At 43.6% G+C, this 24,245-nt stretch overlaps 1 protein-coding gene across 2 annotated transcripts in view; it reads right to left on the reverse strand.

The window, feature by feature from the left end:
* The window catches only part of ITGAE (integrin subunit alpha E), an 844,898-nt gene that overhangs the window by 150,155 nt on the left and 670,498 nt on the right, over window positions 1–24,245 (reverse strand). For both annotated transcript variants that reach the window (XM_078679953.1, XM_078679952.1), the window contains exon 23: window positions 15,820–15,930. In XM_078679953.1, the coding sequence (XP_078536079.1) occupies window positions 15,820–15,930 (111 nt within the window). The remainder of the gene's footprint in view (window positions 1–15,819; window positions 15,931–24,245) is intronic.

Here is a 24,245-nt window from a genome sequence, read left to right on the forward strand (position 1 = left end):
TCCATGTTTGTTGTCAAAATATAATTTGTTCTTTTGTTGAGAACTACTTATGCACTCTTTGGTATGATTGATATCCCAATCAATGTTTCCACCTTTGTTCATCCAACCTGGATTTACTTTAGAATGAGGGACTCTACCTCTCATAATGGTAAACGGACTGTTATCAATAGAGTCATGTACAGTGACTCTATGACTTCACACCATTTTCATCAATTCTACTTTTATATCTTTTTTGTTATTAATGGCAAGTTGAATGATACCCTTAATTACTCTATTCATTCTTTCAACAACAGCATTACCTCTTGGATGATATAAAGCTGTAAATGTTTGTTCAATCCCAGCATATTCCATAAATGTTCTCATTTCTAAAGATTTGAATTGAACGCCGTTATCCGTGAGTAGCGTTTTAGGAAAACCTTCCCTCAAAAATATATTCTCCAGGAATTTAATGACCGAACGAGTGTCAACTTTAGAAACTATATCAAATTCAAGCCATTTTGAAAACAAATCCACTAATACAATAATACATTTCTGTGAACCTTCTTCCCATAATATGGGTCCCATTATGTCAAGAGACACATCTTCCTATGGTAAATTTGGACAAGTTAAAGGACACAATGGAGGGTTTAAAGTTTTCATAGATTTGTCTGCTGAAATACATTCCCCACAAGGTCTAACAAAACGTTTGGTTTCAATATCACCTTTAGGCCACCAATAAAGTGATTTAACACACCGTTTGGTACGGGCAATACCTGGATGACCCTCATGACAAAGAGCAATAATTTTACTTGTTAAATAAATAATCTTAATACTTTATTTGGAAAGTGTCTTCATTACATTTTGGCGACGAGGATGGGATACGAACCCACGCGTGCCTTCATCTGTCTCTTCACTAAACTCTATATTCCATCTTACGTGTACAAAAAGAGAACAAGAGAACACATTCTTGGATCTATTAAAGGCACACCACTACATTCTACCTCGCCTATGTGCAAAGAGGGGTTTCTCAAAGTCCAGATCTCCACACACCAAGGTACGCCAATGTTTATTTATGATTTTTGAGATCTCATTGGAATGTGTATTATAGTTAGTCACACAGATGGGTCTTTTATTATTAGGCTCCTTCTGTACTTTTTCTTCCAGGAGAGCCTCTCTGTTGTTGTTCCGGGCTCTTTTCATGGCTTTGTTGATTACAGGGGCAGGATATTTTCTCTGTTTGAGTTTCCATTTGAGGTCTGCTGCTTGTGTTTTATATTCACCTACATCAGTACAATTCCTTCTGAGGCGGAGGGATTGGCCATACGGAATGTTGTCACGAAGGTGTCGTGGGTGAAAGTTGTCATACCGTAGGAGACAGTTTCTAGCGGTAGGTTTAAAGTCAGTAGTTGTCTTTAGAAATCCGCCCTCAGGATAGATCTTTAGATCCAGGAACACCATCACTTCATGCGAGACAGAGCTAGTAAATTTCAGAAATGCATTTTGCATATTGAGCCACTCCATAAACTGTGTCACAGAGTGCAGGTCACCCTCCCAGATGACAAAAATATCATCTATGTAGTGCCTCCATGTTAGTATGTTATTCCTGAAGGGGTTACTTGAGTCAAGCATTTTATGTGTCTCCAAGTAGTGGACATAGAGGCCAGCCAGGTTTGGAGCAAAGGTGCTCCCCATGCTGGTACCTTGGCTCTGTAAGTATAGTGTGTTTTCATATTCAAAAAAGTTGTTCGTTAGAGCAAGGGAAATGCACTCGAGAACCACACCCCTGGGTGTTTGATATTTCCATGGAGTGGAGAACAACATTTTCTCAATGATGTAGAGTGTTTCATCATGTGATAAGCTTGTGTGGAGGCTCTCCTCATCCAAACTCAGTAACAGCTGAGTTGAGGGGTCAAAAGGTAAGTCCTGTAACAGCTGGAGTACCGCTTTTGTGTCTTTCAGGTGGTATGTGTTAGTGGCCTGTACCAGGGGCGCAAAAAGGCGTCAGCAAATCTGGGATAAAGGTTCCAAAATGGAACCGATACCCGAGACAATCGGCCTACCTGGGGGTTTGGCTAGGTCTTTATGTATCTTGGGAATGGTGTAAAAGTACAGGATCTTGGGTGCCTTCTGAATCAGGAAATCTGCCTCTTTTATTGATAGCCTGTTGTGGGCCAAGGCTTCTTCCACCATTCCCAATATCCTGATACATAGTGTCTCTGTAGGGTCCACCTGTAAGACAGTGTAATTCCTCCTATCCGCCAAGAGTCTCAGACATTCATGGTTGTAGGTAGTAGCTGTCTGCACGACAATTGATCCCCCTTTATCAGCAGGTTTTATGATGATCTCTTTGTTGCCTGCGAGTTGCTTGATGGCTTCTTGTTCTAGACTACTGGTATTGTGAAACACATTCATATTGGCTGTGTTCAGTTTCTTCAAATCAGTCATTACTGCTTTTTCAAAATCGAGTACTTTGACGGGCAACACTGCATCAGGTGGAGTGAAAGTTGATTTAGGTTTTAGCCCTGTGTCAGTGAGAATAGAGGTATCTTCTTTGTTTTGAAAGAAGGTTTGAAGTTCTATTTTCCTTACAAAATCCTGCATTTCAGCATGCAGTTTGAAAGCATCCAATTTATTTGTAGGTACGAAACCTAGGCCTTTGTTAAGGACTGTCCTCTGGATGTCGTACAGTGCCCAAGGGGTTATATTGACCACTAGGTCCCCCTTCTGCTGGTGGACGGTTGGTTCTGGAGGGCGCCTGTCATGCTCCTGGTTGCTACTCGGGGGTCCTCTTGGTCCCCTTCTTGCCAATTTACATTGCTCCCCCTCTTGTTCCTGCCCCTTCGGGGTCCCGGGCGCGGTCCTAAAAAAGGTTGTGGCCCGTAGAAACCTCCATCAAATTCTGGGTCCCATTGTTGGTAGTGGGGTCCTGTGGGTGGTGGTCCATACTGATATTGTTGGAATGTAGGTGGGCCTTGGTATGGTTGGTACATCGGAGGGCCTTGATAGCCTCTCCATCCCCTTTGTCTAGGGTAGAATGTTTTTTGTTGTCTTTGGCCCCCTTTTTAATACCTGTAAGGTTGATGCCCACTTGTGTTTGATCCATTTGCGCTGCTATCTGATGCATCACTATCCTGGTCACTCATGGTGTCTTTTGAGAGGTAACCTTCTCTTATGTAGGGAAAAGCTCTCTCATGTGAAAAACGATCTTTGTCTTTCTTTAATTTATTGAATTTGCTCTGTTTAAGAGTAAGTTTAAAATCTGTCATCTGCTGGTTGTTCCTCTAAGCGTTTTTTGAGGACACTATGCGATTGGTAAGACTTGAGCTGTATCTCTAGTTTTTGGATATCAATTTTCAGTTCTTGGGTGATTCTTGTGGCAGTTTTTATAATGAGGACTAGCCAGTTCCTGGTGCAGTGCCACGATATGAGCGACCAGTCTTTTTTGAATTACATATCAATTTGAAAGATGAAGGGCTCGTTTTTAACTATGAGACCCTGTGGGGCCACTTTACCCCTCAGATAATCAGTCATCAATAAGCCATGGAGTTTTAATAAAATAAATAAATAAAAACAAAAAATCAATAAGCCATGGAGTGCCGCTTTTATTTGGGTTCTCCTGAGATTGGTCAGTTCGTCCCAATCTGCTACCTTTAGACCTGGTTAGGTGTTGCTCAGGCCTTCAAAGGGATTTACTGCCGCTAGAATTCAGTCAATCTCATCTTCTCTGAACATGAGGCCGTTTTCATCCACCATGTTCGCAAACTTATTCGTGTAGACTGATAGGTAAGGTGTAGGTGACCTAGGCGCGTGTTATATGAAAACTATGTGTGTAGGTTATGTTCACTAGGTATACTCCCACAGCTATGCACTGTCTGAATAACAAATATAACAACAGTGGAGAAGAGAGAAAAAGTGGATTCATTCTCCCTCTACAGACTTAATTAAACAAAAAGAATCCACATCTAGATTTTATTAGAGTGGCCCCTACAATGGTGGGGAGCACATAGTGTTCTTTAAATACCCCTCACACACCAAAAAGACCCTTGGTGTCGTGCTTTATCATTGGGGTCTTCGCACCCCTCTACGGGATGCGGCGTGCTGCTAACCAGCAACTACGCTTACTCTTAAACAGAGCAAATTCAATAAATTAAAGAAAGACAAAGATCGTTTTTCACATGAGAGAGCGTATCCCTACATAAGAGAAGGATACCTCTCGAAAGACACCATGAGTGAAAAGGATAGTGATGCATCAGATTGCAGCTCAAATGGGTCAAACACAAGTGGGCATCAACCTTACAGGTATCAAAGAGGGGGCCAAAGACAACAAAAACCATTCTAGCCTAGACAAAGGGGATGGAGAGGCTATCAAGGCCCTCCAATGTACCAACCATACCAAGACCCACCTACATTCCAACAAAATCAGTATGGACCACCACCCACAAGACCCCACTACCAACAATGGGCCCCTGAATTTGATGGAGGTTTCTATGGGCCCCAACATTTTTAGGACTGCTCCCTGGACCCGGAAGGGGCAGGAACAAGAGGGGGAACAATGTAAATTGGCAAGAAGGGGACCAAGAGAACCCCGAGTAGCAACCAGGAGCATGACAGGCGCCCTCCAGAACCAACAGTCAACCAGCAGGAGGGGGACCTAGTGGTCAATATAACCCCTTGGGCACTGTCTGACATACAGAAGACAGTCCTTAACAAAGGCGTAGGTTTCGTACCTACAAATAAATTGGATGCTTTCAAACTGCATGCTGAAATGCAGGATTTTGTAAGAAAAATAAAACTTTAAACCTTCTTTCAAAACAAAGAAGATACCTCTATACCCACTGACACAGGGCTAAAACCTAAATCAACTTTCACTCCACCTGATGCAGTCTTGCCAGTCGAAGTACTCGCTTTTGAAAAAGCAGTAATGACTGATTTGAAGAAACTGAACACAGCCAATATGAATGTGTTTCACAATACCAGTAGTCTAGAACAAGAAGCCATCAAGCAACTCGCAGGCAACAAAGAGTTTATCATAAAACCTGCTGATAAAGGGGGAACAATTGTTGTGCAGACAGCTACGGCCTACAACCATGAATGTCTGAGACTCTTGGCGGATAGGAGGAATTACACTGTCCTACAGGTGGACCCTACAGAGACACTACGTATCAGGATATTGGGAATGGTGGAAGAAGCCTTGGCCCACAACTGGCTATCAAAAAAGTGGCAGATTTTCTGATTCAGAAGGCACCCAAGATCCCGTACTTTTACACCATTCCCAAGATACATAAAGAACTAGCCAAACCCCCAGGGAGGCCGATTGTCTTGGGTATCGGTTCCATTTTGGAACCTTTATCCCAGATTTGCAGACGTATATTTGCGCCCCCTGGTACAGGCCACTAACACATACCTGAAATACAGAAAAGCGGTACTCCAGCTGTTACAGGACTTACCTTTTGACCCCTCAACTCAGCTGTTACTGAGTTTGGATGTGGAGAGCCTCTACACAAGCTTACTACATGATGAAACACTCTACATCATTGAGGAAGTTTTATTCTCCACTCCATGGAAATATCAAACACCCAGGGGTGTGGTTCTCGAGTGCATTTCCCTTGCTCTAACGAACAACTTTTTTTAATATGAAAACACACTATACTTACCAAGCCACGGTACCAGCATGGGGAGCACCTTTTCTCCAAGCCTGGCCGGCCTCTACGTCCACCACTTGGAGACACATAAAATCCTTGACTCAAGTAACCCCTCCAGGAATAACATACTAACATTGAGGCGCAACATAGATGTTATTTTTGTCATCTGGGAGGGCGACCTGCACTCTGTGACTCAGTTTATGGAGTGGCTCAATATACAAAATGCATTTCTGAAATTTACTAGCTCTGTCTGGCATGAAGTGCTGGTGTTCCTGGATCTAAAGATCTATCCTGAGGGCGGATTTCTAAAGACAACTACTCACTTTAAACCTACCGCTAGAAACTGTCTCCTACGGTATGACAGCTTTCACCCACGACACCTTCGTGGCAACCTTCCGTATGGCCAATTCCTCCGCCTCTGAAGGAATAGTACTGATGTGGGTGAATATAAAACACATGCAGCAGACCTCAAATGGAAACTCCAACAGAGAAAATATCCTGCCTCTGTAATCAACAAAGCCATGAAAAGAGCCCGGAACAACAACAGAGAGGCTCTCCTGGAAGAAAAAGTACAGAAGGAGCCTAATAATAAAATACCCATCTGTGTGACTACCTATAATACACATTCTAATGAGATCTCAAAAATCATAAATAAACATTGGCGTACCTTGGTGTGTGGAGATCTGGACTTTGAGAAACCCCTCTTTGCGCATAGGCGAGGTAGAAACCTCAAAGATATCCTAGTCCACACTCGCCCACAAAAAAAGCAACCAGAACAACCTACACTCCATGGGATACAGGGTCACCATACCTGCGGCAATTGCAGCAGCTGCCGCTTAACAAAGAAAAGCAGACATCCGACTTTTAGGAATGGAACAACATGGGATCAAAGAAAGTTTACGAACTACAATAGTAAACATGTCATATATATGATTACGTGCCCATGTGGCCTTGAGTATACTGGGATGACAACAAGACCAGTCAAAACTAGAATCAGTGAGCACAAGAGCAATGTGAAGTGCAAGAAAAGCACAACAAAAATGTCAACACACTTTTTGAATGAAATGCATTGTGTGAACGACCTGACTTGGACCTTCATTGAACAACTACCCTCCGAGAAAGGCCTTTTTGAAAAAGAGCAACGATGGGTGTTCCGGCTGAGCACCAAAGTGATTTGCCTCAACGATGATATTCCATGGGGTCAGCTGATTTAACTATGTCCCCAGCAATATGACACCGGCACTACCATCCCATGGTGTCTTGGGTCGATGGAGGTGAAAGGCTACTTTAGGTCTGCTGTTAGTTTGAGGGCTTCGGTCCGTGTTCCACTCAATTACACGGAATCTTATACTCCCCTAAAACCACGCACATGGGTTTGAGCTGCCTGTTAAAAAATCTGTCAAAAAATGACTATGGAGACCAGTTTGAAATTATCCCTGATGCCTCTACAGGACTATTCATTAGGCGCAGTGATACCAGACTAAAATCAAGAATTGTACTAGCACCACCATTCACAATTACTTGTGTGCATATCTTGACATGAGTTAGAGTGAGTCTCTTTGAATATGAGCCATGATGATGCCTTCGATATATTTAGTCATGATAAATAATACCCATTGAAATTCTTAATCATTAAATCGCATTGTAACTAAAGAAAACAAGTCCCATATGGACCACGCTTATCACTGGCTTTTACTGCTGACTGAAAGCACACCGCTAACACCATCCACGGTTGCTGTACACGCGCGCATGCCCAACAACCGAGACACACTGCCATGAGCTAGCACATGCGCAGTAGCCTCACCACGCTTTGTGCATGGGCCACTTTAGACAAACTACTCTTGAAGCCACTACGGCTTTAACGGGAGTCCGGAAATGCCTTATTATGCTCGCAAGTTTCCCGGTTTTGGTCAATTAACAATAATTAACGGTGATTTGCGGGTGTACTTAAAGCATAGGAACCGGGCTCTTTTCACTATCATTGGAGCCGCGGCTGGGGGAAGTAAGGCGCAGGAATTCCCGTGTAGCAGTGAGTTATTGGATGTATGACGTTACAACGCATACTTTTAGATCGCATGCCTTTACAACACGGTATTTACAACGAATACCATTACAACGCATAGTGCTTTTAGGCGCTGGATAGTGATTTATTTAATTTACTATTCCAACTCCAGTCCCCGTGGATAGTAGGGAAGGTGTTGGATAGTAAATTAAATATATTCCCTATCCTAGAGTGCCCCCCAGCGCAATGCGTTGTAATGGTTTGCGTTGTAAAAGTTGCGTCGTAAAGGGACTGCGTGGTAAAAGTTGCGTTGTAAAGGTTGTACACCGTGAGTACGACTAGCCACTGAGTTACTATGGTCACCAAAACCACAAGACCTAAGTAAATACCAAGCATTCATGTAGACTGAGCACTCTACCTTGTTTTTACAGGGTGCTAAATAGCACTACTACCCCACTGTTCTGGAGGCTCATGGTGCCAACCATGACTTTGGCAACAAGAATGCACACAATTGTTGTTTGTTTTATTCCCCAATTTTGCTAAACAAGATTAGATTTCTGTCCATATATCTATACATGTTAATCGACTAGAGCGTGTGTTTTATGTTAAGTGTTGTGTATGTCTTGTCTCTGTTCCTTTTTTACAGGGCACACCACTACAATAGAATGACAAATTATGTCTAGCAGTTGCTGCCCTCACAATTTCTTAGGTCACTGAACCTGCGCTTTTGGATATTACTTCAATAATACCAAAATGCTTTTTCCTGTGTTCTTTTTGTCCTCTTTCTTTCAGGTTCTCAATGCAGATACTTATGAATAAACAAGTAGGCACATACTAGCCTTTCTAGTTTAATATCACTTTTCTGTAAACGATCCGAAATTTTCGAGGGACGTGAGTACGGTGGAGATCTGTGCACCCCGTCCTGAAGAAGAAGCCTAGCTTCGAAACATGTTGGCGCACACATGAAGTGTTGTACATTAACATATAAAATACCTCAAAATCACCCTTTTACCAGTACCAGCACGGGGGCCCATTGCAGTTTTTGTGGAGCTCACGTGCCAGGTACCTTTTTAACTTCACTTTATCTCTCTTTGGAACCCACCACTCACTTATACACACAAACACCCCACATGCACCACACATGCACCAAATAAAAGTGCTCCCATGTAGTCGCTGGTTAGCAGCACGCCGCATCCTGTAGAGGAGTGCGAAGACCCCAATGATGAAGCATGACACCAAGGGGCCTTTTGGTGTGGGACCACTCTAATAAAATCTAGATGTGGATTATTTTTGTTTAATAAAGTTGTTGGATACCCTGGGGACCCTTACGAAGATCCTTGACATAGTGGAGGAGATGAAATCCTCCGGGTCCCTCATCGCCCCAGGCACCTTGTCATCCTGGGCGCAACACGCAGTGGTATTCCTTGGCAACGCCAACTGCGCCATGTCTACAGAGCGACGCAGGTCACTGCTTATTAAGGTGGAACCCAAGCTCAGAGATCTGGCGGATTCCGAGACAGGCCCGGTGGCGCAGATAGGCCTCTTCGAGGAGCCTTTTATTAAAGAACTGGACAGGTTTGTCTATGCCCTCACCTCATTGGACAAGGCGCAGTCCTCCATAAAAAATGTATTTCACACATGTGTTTTCAGAGGGGCCGGCCGAGGAAGTGGCACCAACCAATTTACTCAAAAACAAGGCTCCCACCAAGGCCAGTACCAACACCAGGCAAAATTCGGAAATTTCTATCCTACCAGAGGAAGACGTGGCACGCACAGAGGCAGCCAGGGAGGTGGCGCCCCCAACAATGCCAGAAAGTGTCCTACCTTCTTCCCTAATAAGGGTAGGGGGTCATCTGGCGAATTTCTTCCAGGCTTGGATGTCTATCACAGGAGATGCCTGGGTTCTTTAGACTATTCAGGGATTCCAAATAGAGTTCTACGGGAACCCCTCACAGCCCGTTCCACTGAAACCTATCACCTTTTCTGCGGCGGACGCCTTTTTGGTGGAACAGGAAGTGCAGTCTCTCCTAGTCTAAGGGGCAATTGCCTGGACCCTCTCCCACCCCCGAGGTTTAATCTGCTACCTCGTCTTGGTGGATGGTGGGCATCGCCCAGTGATAATCCCTCCGTGAGTTCAACAAGTGGGTTATCTATCACCACTTCAAGAATGAAGGAATTCACCTTACGAGTTCGCCTACCTCTCGTTTCCTATTTTTCCTCCTCACAGAAGGTTCCTACAATTCTTCTGGGGAGACAAGACCTACTAGTTCACCACTCTGACCTTCGGCCTATCCTCGGGCAGTGGTGCTTCTTGAAGGTCCTCAGGCCGGTGGTGGAACGCCTTTGGGCGTTGGGCATCAGGCTCATCGTATACCTTGATGACATCCTGTTAATGGCTCAGTTTCCTCAAGCTCTTTCTCAGCAGCTTCAGACTGCGGTCAGCCGCTTGCAGATTGGGATTTGGGATCAATGAAGCCAAATTCACCCTGGTTCCCTCCCAGAAGATTTTTTTCTGGGTTTCTTGATCGAATCTATCAAATCTTCCCTCAGTCTCCCCTATAGGAAAGTGACAAAGATCCACCACGAGATTCGGTGGGCACTCATAAAACCGTGCATCTCTCTCAGGCAGGTAGCCGGCATTGTGGGTCTCCTGTTCTCTTCAATACAAGCGATCTTCCCAGGGCCCTTACACTACTGGGCCCTCCAACACCTGAAAGCTGTGCACCTCCACAGAGGTCTTTTGCATTCCCATCAGGTCTCGCTAACTCTGGAGGCCTTGGCGGAGCTTACCTGGTGGCTAGCCAACATGGAAGCTTGGAATGGGAGATCGATTTTTGGTTCAGCGTCAGATATGGTCATCTACTCGGGCGCCAGCAGGGTCAGCTGGGGTGCAAGATGTGGCAAGTTTACCACCAGAGATATATGGTTGTCGCAAGAGCAAAGGCTTCATATAAATTGTTTAGAAATCCTCGCGGGATCCTTCATAATCCATTGTTGGACCAAGCACTCCATCCAGTCCTGCATGCTCCTCAAGATGGACAACGTATCTGCAGTCAGGTACATAAACCATCTCGGAGGCACTCGGTCCAAGGCCCTCTCCGATCTGGCCGCAAACGTTTGTCAGTATTGTCTTGACCGCCAGGTTCCGGTCACGTCGGAATACCTACCCGGTCAGGACAATCATGCGGCAGATTACCAGTCACGTCACTTCTGCGATGTGAGTCTGTGGAAACTTCATCCCCGAGTGCTCAAGAATTTGAACCGCAAATGGGGCCCCTTCTCAGTGGACCTCTTTGCCTCTCTCCTGGATCGTAAACTGCCCAGGTTTTTCAGTTGGAAGCCAGACCCACAAGTGCAGAAGACATATGCATTCCTCAAGACTGGCAGGGGGAACAGGACTATGCCTTTCCCCCTTTTGCCATGATAACCATGGCCTCGGCCCAGGTCCGGCGGCAGAGAGTAAGTGTGGTAATGATCTCACCGATTTGGAGATCGCAACCCTGGTTTCCAGTTTTTCTGGAACTTTCTTGGGATTCTCCAATCCCTCTCCCCCGATTTCCAGCGCTACTCCTCAATCAAGCGCTGCAACCTCATCCACTCATAATGTAGGAGTCTCTGACTCTCATGGCGTGGCGGATTACAGGTGACGATGGGCGGTTCCAGGCCTTTCGGGCACGGCTGAGAAGTTTATGTCCAAAGCCTGGGCGGACGGTGCGGTCAAGCGGTATAGATCCACCTGGAGGAGATGGTAACTTTGGTGTTTGCGACGGAACTGCAATCCCGTGGTAGCAGATGTAACGCACATCCTGAATTTTTTGGTGACCCTGGGGATGAAGGCTTGGCCTACAGGACGATCAACACCTTTCGGTAAGACATCTCTGCAGGTCACTCGGTAGTGGACTGCTCCCCGGTGGGTGAACACCCTTTTGTTTGCCACCTCATGTCGGGAATACGTCTCTCTCTTCCCCCAGAACGCAGGTACTCAGCGCTCTGGGATGTGAACCAGGTGCTGAACCTCTTCCTCTCCTGGCAACCAAACAGGTTCCTTTCCAGGAAGGAGCTCTCGGTAAGTTAGCCATTTTACTGTGCTTGTTCTCCTGTAGACGGGTGTCGGATGTTTGTGAGTTACTTTCACAATTCGCAGATGAACCAAATGCGAGATAAAGTCTATCTCGTACCCGGCCTTTCCAGATTGTCCCAAGTTGTGTGTGGTGTCGTGCCTTAAAGCCTATGAGGAAATGTAAGAGGACTTCCGCCCCCCGGGGAAGCAGCAACTTCTCATTGCTTTGGGGAAGCCACATAGAACTGTCTCTTCACCCACGATTGCCCGCTGGGTAAGGTGGGTGATGCACGAAGCGGGAATTGACCTCTGGGACTTTGGAGCCCACTCGACTATGGAGGCGATGGCCTCTAAGGCATTTACCCTGGGGGCCCGTCTGGAGGACACATTCAACGCTGTGGACTAGTCCTTGGACCCTGTGTTCAAATGGATTTAATTCAAACCGGTTCTGCCAATGGCCCACTTGGTGGTCAGTAAGCTTTAAACAAGCATAATCCTTGCCTCAGGTCCTGACATAGAATGAAACATTTCCTAGCTAGCGTAACAGAAAGTTTCAATTCTATTAAGGACTTGAGGATTATTCCACCCAGAGTACAGCGATTGGCTTCGATTCTTCCCACCCTCGTTCTGGAGTAAGTAACCTCTAAGTTCAATTTCATATGGACTAAAAATCTTACCTGTTTGCAAGTACAGGTTCTGTGATGCTCTTGCATGTCTACTTTCCTTTCAAGGCTAATCCTTAGCCATGGTCGTCCCTTAAAATATGTTATCTGGTTTCAGGTTTGGACACAAATAAACATGACGCTTGAGGGGTCGATGACAGCTGATCTCGCGAGATGAAAGAGGAGGAATGGCCAGGGATGAAGGACTATGAGCAGGCTGAGCTACCCTGATTGGTGGAGCCAAACTCTGGCCAAAAAGTGCATTATGACGATAACAGTGCTTGGTTTTAAATGGAAAAAATGAGTGGCAGTGATTTATATCCTGGCTGGGAGTAGGTGTCAGAGGGGAAGAGACTTCAAATGTTCCTCAAACCTCTCCCTCCCAAACAATAATCACAAAGTGGATACATTTAGGGCCTCATTTATGAGCCCTTGCATCACTTTACGCCGCCGGTGCGCCACTTTTTGTGACGCACCAGTGGCGTCAACAATGCGCCTTGTTGCGCCATATTTACAAAGTGACGCATCTAGGTAGCTGCGTCACTTTGTAAACCCCTGCGCCACATTATACCTGCACCAGGTATAATGTATGCAAAGGGGGCATATTGACGCAAGAAAGGGTCGTAGAAGGGACGCAATGAAATCTATGAGATTTCACTGCGTCACTTCTAGGACACCGTTGCGTCAAAATCTTGCGCCTGCCTCACAGCAGGCGTAAGACTGACGCAAGCCCTTTCACATGGGGCTTGCCCCATGTGAAAGGAAGCATTGCTGGAGTTGCGTCACTTTTGTGACACACTCCAGCAATGCGTTACTTTTGCGCTTACAGATACGTCAGAAATACTGACGTATCTGTTACTCCTTGCGACATGATGCGGCATACGTTAAATATGACGCATCGGGTATGTCGCAAGGAGTGCGCACTGAGAAGTGACGCATCGCTGCTTTCACGCAGCGATGCGTCATTACTCATAAATGAGGCCCTTACACTTTAGTTACACCTGGCCTATCAGAATAGTAGGTATCGCAATGACTTATTTGATTGCTTCTTTAAAAGGGATAAAAAAAACTTTAGTGCAATTTTTAAATATGGTAATACTATTAAACTTTGCCAATTTAACAACATAATTGTGAAACATTGTGGGACAGCGATGATATTTTTTTTTCTTTTACATGAGGGGAGGGAGGCATTAAACAGTTTGAAGATCACTGCCTTAGGGTAAGAAATGCAATGGAACCTCTTTAACTAAGGCACACCTTTGTCTCGCCTCTCACTGTTCTCTATGACTTGGTTATAATAATCCCAGAGATCAGTATATGAACGTTCCAAATCTGGAGCAGCAAAAGTTACTAACCTTTAATTACACTTCTTCATTAGTGATACATTCCAAAGATTCATCTGCCATCCTACCTTCCCTATTTTTAATGAGGCTCTTGTGATTACCTTTCACCATGGGGAGTGAAGCTCTGAGCCTCTTCACTTTATTGGTTTCCTGAAGTGTAGCAGCGGTTTCTTGTCTAGGGAGTGGGGGTTCCGCCCACCCTATTTACATAACCGTGGATTTTAATTGCAAACAGCAAACATGGCCTGCACATTTCTTTTAGAATGCTAAGAAACACAAGCAGCATTACTTAGCATTCTTAAAGAAACCTGGATGCTTTGTAAACAAATGCATGTTTATTGTGGTGAACATCTGTTCACGTGGCCAGTAGGCCCATGTTGAATCTTTGCACTGGGGAAAAGCATCAAAATAACGCCTTGGTAATACTTGCTAATATTGAAGCTAGTTTGTAATCAGGCAGTGACTATCCTTGCAGTTCTATTGCTTTCTAGAAGGAAAAGTCAGTTACAAATATATCATAGATCGCCATTTTACAATATCACGTGAGATTTTTGCAAAAGTATTCAGAGTGGGACCTATAGATGAAGTGAAATAGACATACAAAATGCTCAAAATTATGGGGATTCGTAGCATAAGGATCTTGCCAGATCCTGTTGGAAACAGGAGCGTAGCTAGAGGTGTGCGAATTTTTAAAATGCTTTTGTGTAATTACAGGACGTTTTGGCAAAATTACACAGAATTACAAGTACCTCCGTGAAACGAAAATCCAGCATTTCTGCTGTACATTTTACTCAAAATATGCTCTTGTGTCAATTTTTAAAGCAAGGACTCATTTTATGCTAAAGAATAGTGCAAAAACAAAAGGCCCATGTACAGCTGCTAACGTTGTGATGTTCCTATGTGTGCACTGTAAAGTTTTATTATGAATGGTGCCTAAACATTCCAAAAATGAAAAAATCAGTTGGCTGTACGTCAGGATGGCAGTCCTTTACAGCAGCTAGATACCTAGAGTTTAGCACTGTATGTATGTGTCCACGTAACTAAACTAAAAAGCATCATGATTTCCCACGGCATAAGTAAGGACTCAACATCATCTCCTACGCTGACAACACCCAGCTTATCCTCTCCCTCACCAATGAACCCATAGTCGCCAGAACCAACTCCCACAGTGGGGTGAAGGCCGTGGCCATCTGGGTGACAGATAGCTTCCTCAAGCTCAACTCGGACGAGACCGAAGTATTCCCTCTGGGATTCGCCCCCTCAGCCTGGGTCGACTCCTGGTGGCCCGCCGCACAAGGAACCCCTCTTACCCCCAAGGACCACGCAAGTAACCTCTGCATCATACTGAACTCCTTGCTCACAGTGAACCACCAAATGAATGCCGAATCCTCACCTTGCTTCCACCCGCTCTGCCTGCTACGAAATACATTAAGATGGATCCCCACAGACTCCAGAAAGATGGTTACCCACATACTCATCACAGGCATACTTGATTCCGGCAACGCACTCTATGCCGACGTCACCCAGTAATAGATCAGGAAACTTCAGAACGTTCAAAACGCAGCAGTCATACTGGTTGTGGGCATCCCCTGCGCAGTCACATCACACAACACCTTCCACAACTCCACTGTATCCCAGTCAACAAGAGAATCACCTTCAAGCTCCTCACACATGCCTACAAAGTTCTGCACAACACAGGACCAGCATATCTGAACCACCACCTCTCATTCCACGTACACGCCAGACAACTTTGCTCTGCCCAATTTGCCTCGGCCACCATCCCACAGATTCATAAGAACAGAACCGGAGAAAGTTCCTTCTCCTACCTCCCCATCAAGACCTGCAACACCCTGGCCCTCTACTTCAGACAATCCCTGTCTGTTGCCAAATTCAGGAAGGATCTCAAAACCTAGCTCTTTCAATGAACCTCCACGCCAAGATGGACTTGCAGCCCCCGCACCTTCAGCTCCCCTCTGGTGAGTAACCATGCTATACAAGTCCTGATTGATTGACTGATTGATAAATTGATACATTTAAATGAGGCCCTAAGATGCCAATAGGGAAAATGCAGTATCTTTCACTCAACACTGAATCTCACTGGCTGCACAGGCCTTGTGATTTACTGACTTACCTCTGATTTTCTGAAAATTGGGTAGCCAATCTTGCAGCTCACAGACGACAGCAAGGATGTTGCTGGAGTGGGCTCTGCACACTTCACACTGGGCGAGATGGCAGAAGACGGCTGGAGAAACAATAATATATTTATTGTTAGTACAGAACACAAGAGAATCCCTATCCTCAGTGCTACTAGAATAACCATCTTCCAAACACACCACCAAGTTTTTCTGCAGGAGGCCTGAGGGCCTTATTAATAATGTGAAGCGGGGAAGTGTGAAGTTCTGCTGCTGGCTTGTATTGATGTTGGACTAATGCAATTGTACAGCATCATTTCCAGATTATGGGGCAGATTTATGTCGGGAATGCGCCACTTTTGCGTCACGCAACTGCGGCGTAAACGTGGCGCATCCCTACGACCCATTTACAACGTGACGCATCTAGGCAGATGCGTCACGTTGTAAAGCCCTGCGCCACTTGTGGGCGTTCCGGCGCAGGGTGGGCGTTCCGGGGCAGGTGCTTCTCGCAAAAGTGGCTGAGTGAAATCTACAAGATTTCACTCAGTCACTTTCAGGCCAATGCAGCGTCAAAACCCTGCGCCTGCTTGAAGCAGGCGTAGGTCTTGACGCAGCATTGTAAAGATGGGGCACCCCCGAGCCTTGCTGGAGCTGCATCGCGCTTGCGACGCAACTCCAGCAATGCGCCACCTTTACGGCACAGATGCGTCACGCATCTGTGCGGTTTTTGCCCCATGGTGGATGCGCCAGTTATCATAAATCTGCCCCTATGTATCTTGTACTGGTACAATTTTAGAGTAGCAGTTAGGGTAACAATACAGTGCAAAATTATGATTGTACTCAGGTTCATCCTAGCCTACAAGGCACTCTGACAGGGCTGGTCTGACTGCTCATTGAGTGGGGTGTGTTTAGTTTGTGCCGTTAGTGGACCTGTAGTATAGCCTGGTAGCCAGTTTTTCACTATTGATTTCCCTAATGTTACCATAAACATTGACTGCTGCAATCATGGGCCAGTTGTACTACGGATTACATAGTCGCAAACCAGTCACAAATTGTTTTGCGGATACCAAAAATGGCTGTACGCGATGTAAGACAAGCATTCGCAAAGCAAAAATAGCAATGCGTACGTTTTGCGACCAGTTAAATATTGCACCCAGATTTTGTGAGTCCCAGTTAGGCAATCCCTAATTGCGAGTTGCAAACTGCATTTATAAACGAGTCGCAAATTGCACAAAACAACCCATTTACACATGCAATTTACCACCAAGTCAGAACAGTTGGTAACCAGGCCCAAGCTAAATGAACAACGACATAATGCATCTGGGACTTCTACTATGTCTTCCCTGTACATGATTGTGAAGAGGATTTATATACTGGCTGCTCAGCAGAGGAGGTGGAGACAGGAGCGGATAATCAGAGTCAGGAAGACCATGTTTGAGAAGACAGAGGAAAAGATATACAAACCATACAGAGTAACAATGTGATCTTGGAGCTAATAGCCACCTTAAAGCCACACCTTGAAAGCAGTACGAAGCGCAGCATTGCAATCCCCACCCATGTTTAGGTGTTGTGCTCCCTCCACCTATTAGCCGGTGGCAATTACCAAGATGTGATAGTAGTGGCTGGAGGCGTATCGGAGAGTGCACTTTTGCATTTTTTTAACATAATTTCCTAGATGCCCTGCTCCTCTACATACACCAACACACCCACCTGCCCAGGAATGATATGGAAATGCAAACTGTGAAAATGTAATTCTACTTAATAGCCAGATTCCCACAGGTCATCAGGTGCATAGACCTATGTGTCCACATGTCCCCCATCCCATTCTCATGAATTGTAAGAACACCCATTCCCTGAACATCCAAGTTGTCTGCAATGCAAACAATATCAGAACAGAAATCGTGGCAAAATATCCTGGGAGCACCCATGACTCCTACATGTTCAGGCACAGTGGCATATACCAGTGATTAGAAAGAGGACATTTTGATGAAGGGTATGTACTAGGTACTAAAATGCAATGTCAAAAATGTAAAGGTTCTTCCCCTGCTTCCCTTCAAGGCGAGAAGGATTATGGTGCAAGCTCTCATACTCTCCCGCCTTGACTACGGGAATGCGCTGTACCTGTGTGCCCCGCAGGCAACCATGCAAAAACGTCAAGTAATCCAGAACTGCGCGGCCCGTCTACTGCTCCAAATTCCCCAGAGACAATCTGCAAAATCCACTCTGAGGTCTCTGCACTGGCTCCCTATCCGGGCCAGGATTCAGCTCAAGGCCATGTGCCTGGATCATAGAGCCATGTGGAAATCGGATCCGGCCATCTTGCATTCCCTGGTTACCCCTTACCATCCCTCCAGAAATCTTCGTTCCAGCTCAGCCTTCCTCGCCACGTCCAGGAAAGTCCGTCGCTCCAAGTGGGGTGGACGCTCTTTCTCCTTGAATGCCTCAAACCTTTGGAACTCTCTCCTCTCCACTCTGCGCGACAAACCAAACATACTGGCCTTTTGCACGCTTCTTAAAACTCACCTGTTCAGTTATGTGCCCTAAAACTGATGTGCTTTCTCTGTGTGGTTCATAAGCGCTACTAGGCCTCAGGGTAGCTACGCGCTATATAAATATAATTTCATTCAATTAGCTGGATACACCAAGGCGAGTTAGGAGTATTTTTAGATCCTAACGCTAATCCAACTATACAACTGAGAGATAAAGTTCAATCTGTTGAAAGGAACAGTGAATACAAGTTTGTATCTGATTTAAAGATTGAGTTCCCTAATGTTTTTAAAGAAACTTTAGGATGTCTAAAGGGGTTTAAACATAAAATTCAATAAAAAAATGATGCTGTTCTGGTGTGTTGTAAAGTTTGGAGTGTACCTCTCTCTGTTAAAGAAGATATGAAGAAGGAAATTGAAAAGTTTGAAAGATTGTGGAATAATTGAGGAGATTGAAGGATGTGAATGGATGGCTCCGGTCGTTGCAGTGCGAAAACCTAATGGGGATCTGCGCCTCTGCATTGACCTGAGACAACTCAATAGGTGTGTGGTGGTGGATAGATATCCTTTGCCAAATATTGCTGAGTTATTGGTATTACTTGATGGAGCGAAAATATTTAGCACGATAGATCTCACTTCTGCATATCATCAGATTGAGTTTACATCTTTTATCACACCATTTGGCATGTTTAGATTAAAGAAGATGTCCTTTGGGTTGGTGTCTGCCTCTTCGATATTTCAACACGTTATGGAAAGAGTATTGAAAGATCTTCCTGGTGTATGTATATACCAGGATGATATTCTAGTTTTTGCCAAAATGAGTGTGAGCATGATTCAAGACTTAAAAGTGTTTTGGAAAATCTTAGCAAACATAATCTCGCTGTCAAAGTGGGAAAGCGCAGATTTAAGTCAAGCTCTATCATTTACTTGAGACATAATATTTCGGGTGATGGAGTGAAACCGAAGTCAGACTTGATTGACACAATTTTCAAAAATGTGTTCTCCTAAGAACTAGCTTGAGTTGATGAAATTCTTAGGAATGATTGAGTACTATGCCAAATTTGTGATGGGTTTTGCCTATTCTACAGTCAAAATGAGACAATTGTTACGCAAAGGGGAAGATCTTTTGTGGTCTAGTCTTTGTGAAGAAGAATTTGTTATCATCAAGGAGAAACTAAGTTAAGCTCCTTCTCTAAAAAGTTTTAACCCTGCATATAAATCCATTTTAGTTACCGATGCTAGTGAAAAAGGGTTAGGAGCTGTTCTAAAACAAAGTGGTCGGAATGGCATGCAAACCATAATGTTTTTGTCAAGAAGTTTAAGAGATCCAGAAACTCGTTACTCTTTTTCGAGAGGGAGGCCTTTGCAGTTTTTTGGGCAATATTGAAACTTAAAACATTTCTTTGGGGTTTAGATTTTGAAGTGCACACAGATTATAAACCTTTGATAGAGATCTTTAGCAAGAAAGGATTGGATTTGGTTTCTGGTAGAATAACCAAATAGATTATTAGGTTACAGGAATATAATTTTGGGATCAAATATATTCCTGGAATAGAGAATGGTGTGGCAGATGTGCTGTCACGTTTGGTCTCAAAGGATCATATGGAAGAGGTTGATTATGACGTTGATGATGAGTTGGTATGTGTTGTGGATTATGATATTATATCAGAAAAAAGATGGTCTGAAGAATTGAGGAGTGATGATATCCTGTGTGAAGTGATGTCTTTGGTTAAGAAAGGATGGGTTAATAACAAAGAAGATTCTGAATTGACTAAATCATTTTGGGTCATACGTAATGAACTGTCGGTGGAAAATGATTTCTTATTTTACGGGACAAGATTGGTTCCTCCTATTAGTCTTAGAAAGGAATTAATTGATCTGGTAAATGTTTCACACTCAGGCTTATCAAAAAGCAAAGAAAGGCTTCGTATGTCTTATTGGTGGCCTTGAATGGACAAAATGGTGGAGTGTGTTATAAGAGATTGTATTCCTTGTAACCTGAGTGATAAGTCTAAATGCACGCATGTTCAGCCTATGGTTTCAAGAAGACGTCCTAATGGTCCTTGGCAAGATATAGCTCTTGACATAGTTGGCCCTATACATGTCAAGGAGTCACACATGTTTTTGTTGGTGGTTATTGACATGTATTCAAGGTGGCCAGAAGTTTTCTTTTTATCTGGGATTGATTCTAATAATGTAATCCAATGTTTAAGAAAGTTATTTACTAGGGAAGGATTTCCAGCTACAATCTTAACTGACAATGGGGTTCAGCTTATTTCTAAGGATATGGGACAATTTTTATCTTCTAGAGGGATTGTATATAAGACTTCTTCTCTTTACCACCCAGAGGCCAATGGTATAGTCGAGAGATTTACCAAAGTGATTAAATAAACCATTAAGTTAGCTAAAAGTATGTCTCTTGACTGGAAAAAGGAAGTAATGGGAAAAGTAGAAGAATATAGGTTAACTCCTCATGCAACACCAGGAAAAACTAAATTTTTGTTTTTTCGTGGTAGTATACCGAATACGTGTGTGGAACCATTTTGGGATAACAAGTATGAATTGATAAAGGGGACGGAGAGTGTATGTGATAATAATGAGATAATAAGAAATGAAGAAGAAAAGCTAAACAAAGGAAAATATATTTTGATGCCAAGAAAGTGGTAAAGAATACCCAAGTAAAAATAGGTGATTGGGTTATGATTAAGCGTCCTGGAATGTTGGATAGCTCAGTATCGAAGTTCATTAAACCTATCAAGGTTATCAAGCTTTTTAATAATGCTATTCAAACACAAGACTGTCGTATTTGGAATTTGAATAGAGTAGTTGTAGTTAACGGAAATTTACAAAATGATACAAATGTGAATCTATCAAAGGAGAATCATACTTTCAGTCAAACTAGATCTAATGTAGACAATGATTCTAAAATTGTTAGATGCTCTTCAAGAACAACTAGGTGTCCTGGTTATCTTTCAGATTTTGTTTGAGATTTCTCTTAAGTTTTGTTTTTATTTAGTTCAAGTTTGAGGAAGAGAGATGTGTGGTATTTTACTCATTGTACTGTACCTTTAATGTTATGTTAGTAAGGATTCATGTTATGTTGGTATGGAATCTTAGCTATGTAATTGTAGTACTTTGCATGAAAACATTCCATTTACTGTCAGTTACTTTCATGCCTGTTTGCTGATGGATGGGATCTTATTCTCTTCTCTTGGGTTAAACTACTTGAAATGGAATTCCTGTGTCCTGGATTTACTATACAGAATGCTTCACAGCGCTTCCTGATTTCCTCAATGAAACAGTCGGCCACTCCCAGGGCATTGATTCTCTGTTAGATGTCCCTCATATTTCTGTTTTTTCAGACTCAGGCACAGTCATGGAGACACGACCGAATAGCTGGTTGTGGTTGTTACAGTATTCCTCTGTTAGGATTTTGAGTTCCCTCTCAGAGAACTACAATTTTCTGCATCCAAAGGTCTATTTGGCAGCTGTATGGGCTCATTTGCTCAGTTGGTGTGTGCTGCTGGACTATACACTGCACTCTGACTGCCCTCCAGGGTTATCCAGGGCCACCATTTCTCATCTTGGGGTCCTTTACCTGAATTAGGAAGTTGAAAGGCTCTTTTCAGACCTTGCATTTGCTAATAGAGACCTCTATCGCAAATTGCAACTACAGTCGCTATTTGCAATCTGATACTGACTCGCTAATGGTAATTTTGGTATTTAAGATGCGACTAGTTAGTGAGTCGCTATTTCTGCCCCAGTTTTGTGCGTAGATCAGATTTTGTGACTCTCTAATTGCGAGTCGCTAATAATCGCTATTTGCGAGTCTCAAAATCTATCCCTATTTCTTGATGAATAAAAAACTGCCCTGATTTGCAACATGTGGGGGACTTTTTATCTATCTGGTTTGCTAGTGGGGATCACTTTTAATTTGGTGCCACGGCCGATTTTTTGTCCCAGTGGGATCCTGTTTTTACACTTCAATCTGTGCAAATATTCTGTGGATCTAGCAGAACTGGCGCATCTCCTTTGCTACGCAGCAAAAATCAGAACAGAACCAAGGAATTACCTCTGCTTCAAGGATTCCCTCAGCGAAAGGACTCCACATCAACCCTGTAGCTCACACCAGAACCACCACTGTGCGAAGTTTCATTGACGCAAGCCCTTGCATTGCAAATCTGTAATTGACACCAACCTTGACGACATCGCAGGTTCTCGCATTCCAGCAATGCACCTCTGGAACAGCATGACACATCCATGACGCTAGTCTTTGTATCATAACTCCGTAAGCCCTCTTCGACGGGATGCTTGATGATGACACAGGAGCTCGCACCACAACTTTGCTGCTCCTTGCAACTGATGCATCGCCTCAGCTGCGTAACGCCTCCCTGGAGAGGAACTTTGCAATACTTGGTCACCAGGATTTAAGGTACTCTTTTTCAGCGGGCCTAACTAGGCCCCTATAGCCCATGCTGCATTGTGGTCAGGTGCAACCAGATAGCCATACTTGGCGCTTTCTGCTCTCTGACGCTATTTTTGCTGAAATCTTTTTAAATTGCATCTATTCGGCTCTACTGATTGGATTTTTGTTGTTTTAGTCTTGTCTTATTTATTAAAAACAACTCTATTCTCTAATCTGGTCTGGTGTGGGATCAGCTTATGGTGGGTATTCACTGTGTTACTGTTTAAAGGGTTGCTCAAATACTTTGCCTCTGAGTTAATACTGACTGCTCTGTGCAAAGGTTGAGCACAGGTTTATTTTAGGGTTTGCTTGTGCCTCACCCTGACAAGGATTGGGGGTGCTGCTTGAGTAGGGTTTAACCCCCCCTCAATTTACTTAACTGCTTCCCTCACAGCTTTATGTCAAAGTTAACACATTTAAATGTTATTTAAATGTAATAGGCATATATTATGTATTATGAAATGTAATGAAGAGGCAATCTTGGCAAAGTGTTCTTATACTAAAAGTGTCAACACATATTCCGCTATACTTAGAACCCACTCTATTTGCTATTGATCCTGCACATATTCTTCCTTGATTCAGGAGAAACATTTCTAAAACTATTATTAGTAAACAGCCTTTGCACGTCATCATAAATGAATGCTCTTCTCCCTTCCAGCTTGGAAAGTAAGAATATTTCTGTTTAGATAACAATGGTATTGATAATCTTTCAATACTTGTAAAGCCACTGCACATAGGTTTCTGAATCATATCATTCATTAACACCACATACTTCACAAACGTACATGCAAGACGCAGTCTATTCAGCCCATCAATTTGTCAACCCTTAGTTTCCCATACAGATTTTATCAGTGTAATTACATTTCCAGATCACAAAACCTTTAACCGTATACTCAACTTAAAATCAATAGAGTAAATAATTTTGTGTCTGCGCATGAATTTATTTCATTTGAATATTAAAGTATGTTTCAGGATAATTTAGATTTTTTTGCTGGGGTTTTATAATGAGGGAAGTTTACAGCAAACTCTGGCTTAGTCCACCCAATCGGATCATGGTAGTTATCTCATTGATGGTGTTGGAAGACAGTATTTGTTGCCCTTCATATAGGTAGATGCCAATCTGCATCTATGCTGTAGCAGACAAGTAGCTTATTATTTTGTATTGTGAGATGTGGATCAGTATCATACTTCGAAGCATGTGACTGTTGATCTGCAAGCAAATTCTTTGTTGGATATTATCCTGATCACTGGTGAAGGGACTTGGAGGTAAGATCTCATCTAAGTGTAAGCAACAGATGAGTGGAACTTGATCAGTCTCTGAATTTGATATCCTAAGTACTCCCAGTAGACAACATATTACAGTGAGATGACTAATACATTTCCTTGAAACAAATCATAGTGATTCTATGTATTTATTTTGCTCCTTCAGCATTCAGACTGCTACATCTGGATCTTCACTTTTTTATTGGATTCT

The sequence above is a fragment of the Lissotriton helveticus genome, chromosome 3_1 (assembly GCF_964261635.1).
Source record: "Lissotriton helveticus chromosome 3_1, aLisHel1.1, whole genome shotgun sequence".
Taxonomy (NCBI): Eukaryota; Metazoa; Chordata; class Amphibia; order Caudata; family Salamandridae; genus Lissotriton; species Lissotriton helveticus.